The sequence below is a fragment of the Mycteria americana genome, chromosome 4, assembly GCF_035582795.1.
Source record: "Mycteria americana isolate JAX WOST 10 ecotype Jacksonville Zoo and Gardens chromosome 4, USCA_MyAme_1.0, whole genome shotgun sequence".
Taxonomy (NCBI): Eukaryota; Metazoa; Chordata; class Aves; order Ciconiiformes; family Ciconiidae; genus Mycteria; species Mycteria americana.
In genome coordinates this window covers 31319664-31331560 of record NC_134368.1, presented here as the reverse complement: position 1 = coordinate 31331560, position 11897 = coordinate 31319664, and the positions used below count along the sequence as shown (strand labels likewise).

Sequence of the window (11897 nt, the reverse complement as noted above, 5' to 3'; positions counted from 1 at the left end):
AGCTGTTCCCCTAGAATAAAGACTAAAATGAACTTTTTCTTAAGCCACTGAAAAGCAGCAGGGATGATTATCCAGCTTAATTTACCCTTATGCACCCACACAAACCAGACATAATTACCAAGTGTAGGATCACCACACTCAGTGTTCCATCAGACTAAGAACAATCAGCACCTTTCCCAGTTTCCCTATTTTTTTCGTTTCACCTTAGTACAAGGTTCTTGAAGAGTCTGCAATTCCTGCCTGTCCCTGTAGTAAAGGACAACCTTTTCAAATATGAACTCCAAAAGCTATACTAAACCCACACTGATCCAGATGTTGGTGTATAATAAAGTGAATGCACACTGTTTCTGAAGTCAGTAAAAGAATGACCTTCCCACTGGCTTATGAAAAAAGGAGACAATTTAATACAAAGAATTTAAGCCCTACGTATATTGCAAGAGCATAAGCCTCTAGCTGTAAGATGTTTTCTCACTGTTTCTTAAAAGACAAAGTCAGTCAAGGAATCTTAACATGAAAAATTCATTCTTTTATTGTCAAAAAAAACCAAAGTAACCTTTGATTTCAAACTAACAGAACAAGATTAAGAGCAAATTATTTTAATACCCAGAAAAATAACAAGATTTATAGTAATCTATTTCTGGCACTAATATATATGCAAGTAGGCAAAAATCACACAAGCCTATTCCACAGGGGCAGCTTCAGTGTTTTCCTGTTCAGGAGCAGGTTCACCGCTGGCTTCTTTTCCTTCTTTGCTTCTTTTGGATTTTTTGTGTTTGTGCCTTCTGTGGCTGTCCCCTTCTTCACTGTCGTGACGACGTCTGCTGTTACTAAATAAAGAGAGAAAAAATACCTCAAACAATTGCATGACACTTCAGGCCCCATTTAATTACAGAGTACCAAAAAAACAGCCTTTGTATTCACATTTCAAAACTCGCACCTGCTCCTGTTCTAACCCATATAGTATTTGGATGTCAGCACCAAACTGAGTTTTTCATGGAATGGTACATACATCCACCCATCTTGTACTTTTTGTTGGGAAATTGGAATGATTTTTCACATTTGTAACCCATATTCTAATAGCAATACTTTTAATAATGTCATGTCCCTATTGGCATCCCTTAATGGTTTAACATTCTGATAGACCCCATTCACTGGACTTAACCTTGATTTCTAACTTAAAAAGGATCAAGTTGAACAATTTCTATCAAGTGACCAAGAGGATTATTTTACTTACTAAGAATCACTGTTGAGTTCTTACGTTAATGCTGCTGAATGTCAGCTTCACTCCACCTCTTTCTGACCCACCATTTTTACCCTTCTTTCCCCAAATTCATAATTTCTGTTCACCAGCTAAGACTATCACATATATCATTCAATATGAAGTTAGCCGGGGCCAACATTGGTTTTTGTCTGTCCACATTTTATGTGGCAGACTTGTTCCAAGTAGTCAATCTAAATGTTTACAGTCTTTCCACAGAACTCCAGTTTGTTCGGGGTTTGTTTAGAAGTTTATTTTTTTAAACTGGTCAACTCTTTCATATCCTATTAAAAAAACCAAACCTTCGAGATGACTTGTGTCTAGTCTCTTCTTTCTCTCTGTGTCTTCTGTCTCTGTGTCGGTCTTCTTTCTCTCTACTTGTTCTATGGCGGTCATAGCCTCTTTCTGCATAGTCTCTATATCTGTATCGTTCTTCATCACTGATTGAAAAAGAAGATCTTTTCAGGACAGTAACACCAAGCAGTATATATATCAAAAAAAGAAATTCTTACACACTCTCAACATAAATGACAAAAAAAATCTTAATGTTGCTTCTGGGTTTCTAAATGAGATCCACAACGTATGCTAAAACATGGAACTCAGGAAAAAGAGGAGAGTCTATGACCTCTGGAAGAAGGGGCAGGCAAGTCAAGAGGACTACAAAGGTGTAGCGAGGCTGTGCAGGGAGAACATTAGAAGGGCCAAAGCTGAGCTAGAGCTCAGTCTGGCTGCTGCTGTAAAAGACAACAAAAAACACTTCTTCAAATACATTAGCAGCAAAAGGAGAGCTAAGGAGAATCTCCAGCCCCTAGTAGATGGGGGAGGGAACACAGTGACCAAGGATGAGGAAAAGGCTGAGGTACTTAATGCCTTCTTTGCCTCAGTCTTTAATAGCAGGGCCAATTGTTCTCTGGGTACCCAGCCCCCCGAGTCAGAAGATAGGGACGGGGACCAGAATGGAGCCCCCATAATCCAGGGGGAAATGGTTAGTGACCTGCTGCACCACTTAGACACTCACAAGTCTATGGGGCTGGATGGGATCCACCCAAGGGTACTGAAGGAACTGGCAGATGTGCTCACCAAGCCCCTTTCCATCATTTACCAGCACTCCTGGCTAACTGGGGAGGTCCCAGTTGACTGGAGGTTAGCAAATGTGACACCCATCTACAAGAAGGGCCAGAAGGAGGACCCGAGGAACTACAGGCCTGTCAGCCTGACCTCGGTGCCAGGGAAGCTGATGGAGCAGATCATTCCGAGTGCTATCACACGGCATGTAGAGAATAACCACGGGATCAAGCCCAGCCAGCATGGGTTCAGGAAAGGCAGGTCCTGCTTGACCAACCTGATCTCCTTCTACGACAAGGTGACCCACCTAGTAGATGAGGGGAAGGCTGTGGATGTTGTCTACCTAGACCTCAGTAAAGCCTTTGACACAGTCTCCCACAGCATTCTCCTGGAGAAACTGGCTGCTCATGGCTTGGACGGGTGTACTCTTCGCTGGGTAAAGAACTGGCTGGATGGCCGGGCCCAAAGAGTGGTGGTGAATGGAGTTTACTCCAGTTGACGGCCGGTCACAAGCAGTGTTCCCCAGGGCTCTGTGCTGGGGCCAGTTCTGTTTAATATCTTTATCAATGATCTGGACGAAGGGATCGAGTGCACCCTCAGTAAGTTTGCAGATGACACCAAGTTGTGTGGGAGTGTTGATCTGCTTGAGGGGAGGAAGGCTCTGCAGAGGGACCTGGACAGGCTGGATCGATGGGCCGAGGTCAATTGTATGAGGTTTAACAAGGCCAAGTGCAAGGTCCTGCACTTGGGCCACAGCAACCCCATGCAACGCTACAGGCTTGGGGAAGAGTGGTTGGAAAGCTGCCTGGCAGAGAAGGACCTGGGCATGTTGGTTGACAGCCGCCTGAATATGAGCCAGCAGTGTGCCCAGGTGGCCAAGAAGGCCAATGGCATCCTGGCTTGTATCAAAAATAGTGTGGCCAGCAGGAGTAGGGAAGTGATCGTGCCCCTGTACTTGGCACTGGTGAGGCCGCACCTCAAATACTGTGTTCAGTTTTGGGCCCCTCACTACAAGAGAGACATTGAGGTGCTGGAGTGTGTCCAGAGAAGGGCAACAAAGCTGGTGAAGGGTCTGGAGGAGAAGTCTGATGAGGAGCAGCTGAGGGAACTGCTCCTGGTTGTTTAGCCTGGAGAAAAGGAGGCTCAGGGGAGACCTTATTGCTCCCTACAGCTACCTGAAAACAGGTTGTAGTGAGGTGGGAGTCGGTCTCTTCTCCCAGGTAACAAGCGATAGGACAAGAGGAAATGGCCTCAAGTTGCGCCAGGGGAGGTTTAGACTGGACATTAGGAAATTTTTCTTCACTGAAAGGGTTATCAAGCATTAGAACAGGCTGCCCAGGGAAGCGATTGAGTCACCATCCCTGGAGGTATTTAAAGGACATTTGGATGAGGTGCTTAGGGACATGGTGTAGTGGTGGTCTTGGCAGTGTTAGGTTTATGGTTGGACTCGATGATCTTAAAGGTCTTTTCCAACCTATATGATTCTGTGATTCTGTAAAAGGACATTAAAGCTCTTAACCTTACACACTAGACTTCTGTGGTTAATGCAATTTTGAAAGGGGATTGTTCAATAAAAATGGAAGGAAAAAAAGAATACAACAGTGTCACATTAAGTTTATACAGGAAGGAGTTATCAAGCAGTTAGTTTAAACCTAGCTGCGAACCAAGTACAATCCTACATAAACTTTAGTAATGTTTTCAGATCAGCGTGTGTAACACTCAACACTTATCAGCACACTTTTTGACTATTATACCATTTGAGTAAATTAAACTAAATTTTGGTCCAGTTGATCTATTTCCTTACATCAGCTTCAAGAAAGGAAAAGCTAGGTGCAAACAGACCAACAGTAAAATATACTCAATGTTTTGGGTTGCTTTTAAAATTAATTTCTCTCCAGTGTCAATGCTGTCTCTACTTCCACTCCTCTCTTGGATTACCAAGAGTGCTGCCCTGCCACAATGCTGGTAAAAACCCCAAAATATTAGAGGCTATACAAGAATTTAAAGGCTTTACTTAAGAACGTATTTTCACATTTTGACTTGATGAAATGGGCAGTTCTAAGAGTTTGTGAAATTCTAAAATAAGATGAGAGCAGTATCTATAGTTAGCCAACACCACTCAAATGCTACATTAGCATAGGTTAAGGCGGCATGCTCATTTTATCATTTCTCTGCCAAGAAAATCCTACCCAGATATAGTGTCCAGTATCATTTAACAATGAGACTTCAATATAAATGAACTTACTGTAACTATTTATATCTCACATGAAGTCTTCATAACCATAGTTTGGAAGATCCCTACCAAGTCCTAAAGAAAGGCACAATGTGACCAGGCTTTCTGAGGCAGTAATTAAAACAGTTAACAATTTAGATACTATTAAGGTGACAAAAGCCAAGTGTTTCTTTCACACTTTCCATCTTTGACAACATTTACCATAAAAGAAAGTCTCTTCTTGAGCTCCCTGACAGCAGCAGAACAGATCAGACAGATCATGCAAAGAGAACAGCTCAACCTTAAAGAGATTTCTCATGTCCTGGAGCAGTGAGAACTTAGATCAAAACAATTTTATCTGCCGTAACTTGGATCCTGTGGCCATTTCCCAATTGAAGACATTACATTAGTGATTATTACAGCTATGCATGAAAACTCAGACAAGGGGGAATACCTGAAGCAACAGCACTAGTCTTTCTATGAAACTCTGTATGATTATATCATGAAGGAAATTTTTAAAAATAGCAATTTAAGACACTGTAGAGAAGCATCAAACACCCTGCAGAAAATCCTGTTTTTCTAAGGGACATTAAAAATATTCACCCATCAAAATCAAGAAAACTACAGCTATTACTAAAGAACTCAAAGTTATGTTTGTCACTGAGTAATATGACTGCATTGATTAGTGCCTGTATTGTTATAAAATCTTACAACATTTACTTATAACAACATTACTTATAACTACAGATCTGAGAGTAAGCTGATCGAATCCTGTAAAGTACATTTGTGACAGATCACAGAATCACAGAATGGTTGAGATTGGAAGGCATGACTGGAGGTCATCTGGTCCAAACCCCTGCTCAAGCAGGGCCACCGGGACCACAAGTTGCTCAGGACCATGTCCAGATGGCTTTTGGATACCTCCAAGGATGGAGGCTTGACAACCTCTCCAGCCAACCTGTGCCAGTGCTCAGTCACCCTCACAGGCATCATGCCACTACCACTTCTCTTAACTATTGTCCCCCTCTTAAGAAAAAAACAAAATTCAACTGCATTAAACACTTTTTTTAAAGACTATGTTAAACCTAACATGTCTTTCCAACAAGAAAACCCTACAGCAGAGACACATCAGCTTATAAAAAATAAAGGCATTATAGCCACAGAACATTAATTCTGATCAGACTACTCCACAGTCAGCTTAAGGCACCCTAGGTTATAGTCCAGGGTGTGAAAATAAATTCAGTTGCTCCACTGAGATGTATAAAAACCAGACAGGTAAACTAAAGCAGTTGGAGTGGGGGGAAGGGAGAAAATAAAATCCCAAATCTTACAATGCTGAAACCTGAAGTCCTATGCCTTTAACCTGTTTCTATCTGTATCGATCATTTACCATTGTTTTACCCTCAAGTTTCTACTCTACTATCAGGGGAAGGAGGGGAGTGCAGGAGAGACATTCACAATCCAAGTCACTTTCTACTGAGCATTTCTTCTCACAAGAAACTAACTCAAGGCTTCAGGGAAAGGGGTAAAACCAACAATTAGAAGAGTTTTCTTATCAAATGTCACAGAAAGATGAAGGTTGATATCAACTGCTCGTTTCTAGGACAAGTCATACTGAAGAGGAGACTAGCCTAGCTTACACAGCAGTTAGTTTTGCAGTTCAGAATTACAGTCTTCATTTGATCTACATTTGAAGTGTCTTAACTTGGTGTGTAATAAAGCAGCACCATAAAGACAGCATGTACCTGGTGAAGTCTAGATATAAAGCTCAATTTTAGAATATTAAAAAAAATGTATAATGTTAAAAATGAAATTAAAATTAGGTCCTGAAATCTACCAAAAGCTATAACCAAAGGTAAAGTCTGATTTGAACAACAACTGAAAATTTTTGTTAGACATGGGATTCCTGTACTAACATACCTTTAAAGTGCCACTAGTCATCACAATTTTAGGAGCCTTACATTTCTGCAGGCTCGCAGGCATAGAAAAAGGTAGAACCAATTCAAATATAGTTTACTCCCAATATCCAGTATTACTTCCCAGAACTAACATTTTGATGATCAGTATCTAATTAAAAAGTTAACATTTGAATGTCTAACACTGCCTTCTCACTTGCCATAAGAAATTAGATGGCTACTTGTAGACTTACAGCTCGGTTTCAAAGCTGAGATTCAAAGCCTTTTAACGTTAACCCACAGTCTGCATTTGCTCTGTTACACAACTATTTTAAAACACTCCAGAAAAGGTTAAAAATATTATTGACACTCCTTTTTAAACCTTATTTTGGCAACCTACTAAGGAACCATGACAGCTTGTAACTATGTCTGAAAATAAAAAACCTTTCTATAAGTAAAGCAAAAAATCAGTTTGCCAAGTCCAGTATGTCGGGAGCTTTCAGGAACAGGAATAAATGCTGTGTACCCAATGTTACACCAGTGATCTCCTCCCCATTTTGTATCTGGGCTTACGTTACAGTTATCAAAGCCTTCCAGGGACAGCCTTGAGAGCACTACAATCTTTGACCTGTGGAAGAGGACCCATGGTTACCCGTGCCCTCCCTGGCAAAAAAGCCCTAACACAGTCCAATCCATAAAATCTTAGTTCTCTACAACTTTGGTTACTTTTTCAAAACAGACTACAAGCTATTAACTTCACAAATCAGGAGAGCTCACTTTGGTAAAGATGTCTAACTTCTGATATCTGTATTCAAAAACTTTACCATGTATTCAAAAATCCTACAACAAAGAATGACAGAAGGATTTAGGCTGGAAGGGACTTCTTGGAGGTCACTCGGGCTAACCCCCTCCACAAAAAAGGTATAACTCAGAAGTCTGGTCAGGTTGCTTAAGGACTTGTTTAGTCAAGGTTTGAGTATCTCCAAGGCTGGAGATTCTGTGACCCCTCTGGACAACCTGTCTTACTACCTGATCACTCTTTTTGTGTTGTTCCCCCCCCATCTAATGGGAATTTCCCTTGCTGTGACTTTTAACTATTACCTTTTGTCCTTTCTCTGTGCACCTTTAAAAAAGAGTCTGGTTCTATCTTCTCTATAACCACCCATTAGGTAGTTGAAAACCACCTTTAAGAACCCTCTTCATCCTTCTCCTTTCAAGATAAATGAACTCCGACCCCTTAGCTCTGCTAACCACCTTGTCAGACCTCCACTGAAGTCTCCAGTCTGTCAATGTCTTCTTTTTCATACCACAGGTCCCAAAACTGGGCACAGAACTTTGCACATGGTATCAAGTGCCAAATAAGAGGGGAATAATGGCCTTATCCCCCTACAGGCTATACTCTTAATGCAGCTCAATGCATTTTGACCTTTACTGCACACTGAGTGCCGAGTCCCATTCAATTTGTTGTCCACCAGGATGCCAAGTCCTTTCCTGTAGCTGTTTTCTAGCCAGACAGACCCTTGTCTGCTCTGCTGCATGGGATTATTGGGTTCCAAGACCCTAGAAATATAGTCGTTGGTTTTTGCTTTTTTTTTTTTTAAATTGCTAAGGAAGAAACACAAAATGGCAAGGTATCAATCAAATTCCAAAGTTACAGAAAAGAAAACATAGACTTTGCAAAAGGGACAACAGTTCACAAAGAACAGCATCTTCTCAAGGGGGCAGAGTGAGATATATTGTAAAAATGCACAATACCCTGAGGATACCAGGGTAAAGACAGAATATAATACAAAGAAAGCTGAAGGTTAATTTTTAAACCACATCTTGGTTATACTAACAGAATAAAAATAATTCCCATTTTCTTACAATTTTAAGAAACACTATAGCACAAATACAGGCTTTTTATCTAGAAAAGAACCACTAAAAACATAGAAAGCAGTCATTTCTGAGTAGTAAAAAGCTAAAGATTATGCTTACTCCAAATCTCACCACAGTGTTGCTTAAGTTTAAACAATGGGCATTTAAATAAAAGTAATGCATCTGTGCAGTCGCTAAAGTAGTTCACATTAGCTTCCTCATAGCTCATTTCATTTTATTTTCTTAAGTGCATGGAATTGAAAATAAACCTTCTTAAAAAAAAATTATGTCTGCATGTTCTGCCTTAAGCCTCTCCCACCTTCTCTGTGACTCCCAAACCAACTTACACTAGTTAAGGGCCTCCCATTTTCTTACACAGCTATGTGGCAACAGCTTTGCTACAGATGGTGGATAATTTAGTCACATAAAAAAGTTGAGGCCTGCTCTTCCCCCTCTTTTACAGATAACTCTGGCAGCAGCACAGACATTTCTCTGGGCCTGGAAGCTATTAAGGTTCATTTCAAGCACCCTTGAATGACCAGGCTTCTTTCTGGCCTTCAATCAAGCTGTCTGAGAAACAGATGTTTAGATTGGTCTTGAGTTCTCAGAAACTGACCCTGGAACACAGCACATGCACACAGGAGAGGACATCACCACATCTGCATAGATAGAAAATCCCCTATCTTACACCCAGTTTGGGTCTTCAGCTAACAATCATCATGCAACAAATGTCATCTCTCAACTGAAGTAATGTTGACTCCAGGCACTCTCATTCCCCACAGCGTAAAACCACTGGTAAAAACAATCTGCCTAACGTATATATTCTGCAAAAATTGAAACTTAACAAAAAACACTGAGAAAAGCGTCAGGACGTTTACCCCAAAATACTTAGCAAATAATGAGCAAAGTAAATTCAGATAAATCAGCAAGCCAATAGACCTCTGCTCTACGGAGTCATAGCGAGCTCAACATTAAATGCTTTGTACTTGTGCACATGAACCACAGAACAGTTGCAGCTTTTTTTCTTTTCTTTTTTTTAAAGCAATTAGAGAGTTGAAAGCTGAATAAAGTTATCTGTCATTATTTTCATCATCTGCCTGAAAATGAAAAAAAGTTCTTGACCTTGAAATAATAGTTTTAAAAAAGATAGGACAGATTATTATCCAGCCAGTGCTAATGACCAAACTTTAGCAGCTAATAACACCATTTTTATTTTAGCAGCTAATAACACCATTAATTAAGGTCAAATGTTGCACCACATTGCTCTTAGCACTGAATTGGCAACTAAGATTCATTTAGTACTTCTATAGATTTTTCTAGAACTACTGATGTCAAAGACAGCTGGATATCTCACTCATACACAGGGCTTAAATCACACCTTTAACCTGTAAAGCACTATGACCAGTTTGGATGTATATTGTCGTTTTTACAGTTCTGTTTTACATTTAGAAACTTAATTATAATTTCCAAGAGAAAAGGGGGAAGGGGAGGAAGCCACACCCTCTAGCTCTTTGGAATATACTGCTGAACATGAAATTTTAATGTTGAAGTACACTATTTAACACAGACACAGGGTTTTGAGTAGAGTTACAGTGTGCTTAAGACATTTTACTAACCTGTTGAACACACTTGGAGTTGGACTGTGATCTCGGTCCCTTTCCCTGTCTCGGGTACGTTCTCGATCTCTATCTCGGTCCCGGTCGCGGTCCCGATCTCGGGATCGCTCTCTCTCACGTTCCCTGTCCTTCTCTCTTCGTGCATAGTAATCCCACTGTTTGCTGGTGTCCATAAGACTAGACCACGAAGGAGCAGAACCTGCAAGGTGCGGAAAGGTGACTAAAGAAAAAGACGTGGGTATTAGAAAGAACAAAATCAGATACCATATGAAAACTGTAATACTACTTATGCATGAAAACACAGACGTTTATCAGCCTCCTCCAACGACATTTTTCAATCTTCCCCTTTCACATTAAAGTTAATTCTGAGCAAAGTCTGCATTTTTTCCATGATGCTAATAAAGGCCTCTGGCACTCATTCAAATACTAGTTATAAAGATGTACAGAACCAGGATATACACCACAAAGACTGTCTAAATCCCTTTGGGGGAAAAAAAAAAAATTGTGCAAAGATTTGCTGAAATAATCTGATTTTATGTGGTCAAAGAGCTTTGTTTAGGGGCAACAACAAAACAAAAACAACCAGAAAACAAAACTGCCTTTGAAACTCAGTGGCTCTGAAAGTACAGTTCAGAAAAACAAGGAAAAAGCATGCTTCCAACTTTATATTTAGATGCTACTATGTTTATGGTTTGTCCTTTAAAATCATTGTATTTAAACTGTTAGTTACAAAGTTCTCATTCATTAATTCTTCTATACTGTGCTTTGCCATACTTTTCTGATTATAGATGTAACAGCAGCTTTAGAAATATAAATTCATTCTGGGGAGAAGAATTAACGCTCTTACTTATGCTTTGTAAAACACCATTTCTAAGGGATACTCAGCACAGCCACTATTACCACTAAAATATAATAGTTTCAGAAAATTAAACATATTATCTTAACCTAAAGGACGATATGCTTAAGAAGTTAAGAAGGAAGTCACAACACTGTCTCACAACCTTTTTAGTTAACCAGCAATGGGAAGAGAGAAGGGACATGCTTCTCCACTGCTTTCTGCCAACTCCAATATAATAAATAACTGCTACTCTTAATGTCCCAATTGTTCTGTCCTGCCCTCCCTCTCCAGAAGCCCCCTAAATGTGTCCCGTTAATGAAAAATAAGGGCTGTAGTATTTAACTGGAAACAGCACTCTCTAGTGGACTTACAGTACAGAGGACTTCCCACTTTCTGCTTATCTGCTTTGCTAGCCAATGATAACATAGCCTTCAATAAATCGTTTGTTTTGAGTTCCACTTCATTATCTATAATATGAGAACAATATTCACTTGACTCCATGGTGTCATGAAGAGACATTAATAATATAATTAACATAAATATCCACTGAACAATGTAAAGTGCGTTACTGATGCTGTATTTAATACTGTCGAGTTATGAAACAAGTGGCTTCTCCTGACAGCTATGTTCAGACAGCCTTGCCTACAACGTCTAGGGTATGCCTGCCCCAGAAAGTTTTGGCAGAAGCTTAAGACAGCAGTTTGCCAAGCGTCCAAAGGAGGAATACAAAAGAACTTTTCAGCAGGCAGTGGAGCAGGAAAAAAACACTTCATTGTTAAAATACATTTGCAATGAAAAGCATTACAATTCTTTAAAAAAAGCATTTATACGAGGTTTTGCCTCTAACAAAATGCTTGACACCGTTTCACTTCAGGGCTACAGAGAAAATGAGGAGTTAACAGAAAAAAATACCCTAATACAATAGTATGTTGTTCATTATACTGCCAAAACCTGAAATTCTTCGAAGGAAAGCAGCCAGAAATAGCAAAAAACCAGCTGGACTTTAAAGACTGCTAATTTCCTTGACTTGCCACTATGTCAACAACATACGTATGGTCTACGAGACTTGAATACGCTGGCTGCCAGAATATTCTGATCTAAAGTGTAAACTTAAGTTTAACTTTAAACGTATACTACAAAACAATTATTCTTATTA

The 11897-nt window shown here is 40.0% G+C and overlaps 1 protein-coding gene across 6 annotated transcripts in view; it reads right to left on the bottom strand.

Annotated features, from left to right (window-relative positions):
* Positions 1 to 503: 503 nt before the first annotated feature.
* Positions 504 to 11897, bottom strand: part of FIP1L1 (factor interacting with PAPOLA and CPSF1) — a 46979-nt gene continuing 35585 nt past the window's right edge. For 2 of the 6 annotated variants that reach the window (XM_075500067.1, XM_075500069.1), the window contains 4 exons: positions 11113 to 11208; positions 9904 to 10123; positions 1561 to 1698; positions 504 to 827 (listed from right to left, as the gene is read on the bottom strand). In XM_075500067.1, coding sequence (XP_075356182.1) covers positions 680 to 827; positions 1561 to 1698; positions 9904 to 10123; positions 11113 to 11208 — 602 coding nt within the window. In that variant the 3' untranslated portion in view covers positions 504 to 679. The remainder of the gene's footprint in view (positions 828 to 1560; positions 1699 to 9903; positions 10124 to 11112; positions 11209 to 11897) is intronic. The other 4 variants (XM_075500070.1, XM_075500072.1, XM_075500068.1 and 1 more) reach the window with 3 other exon arrangements.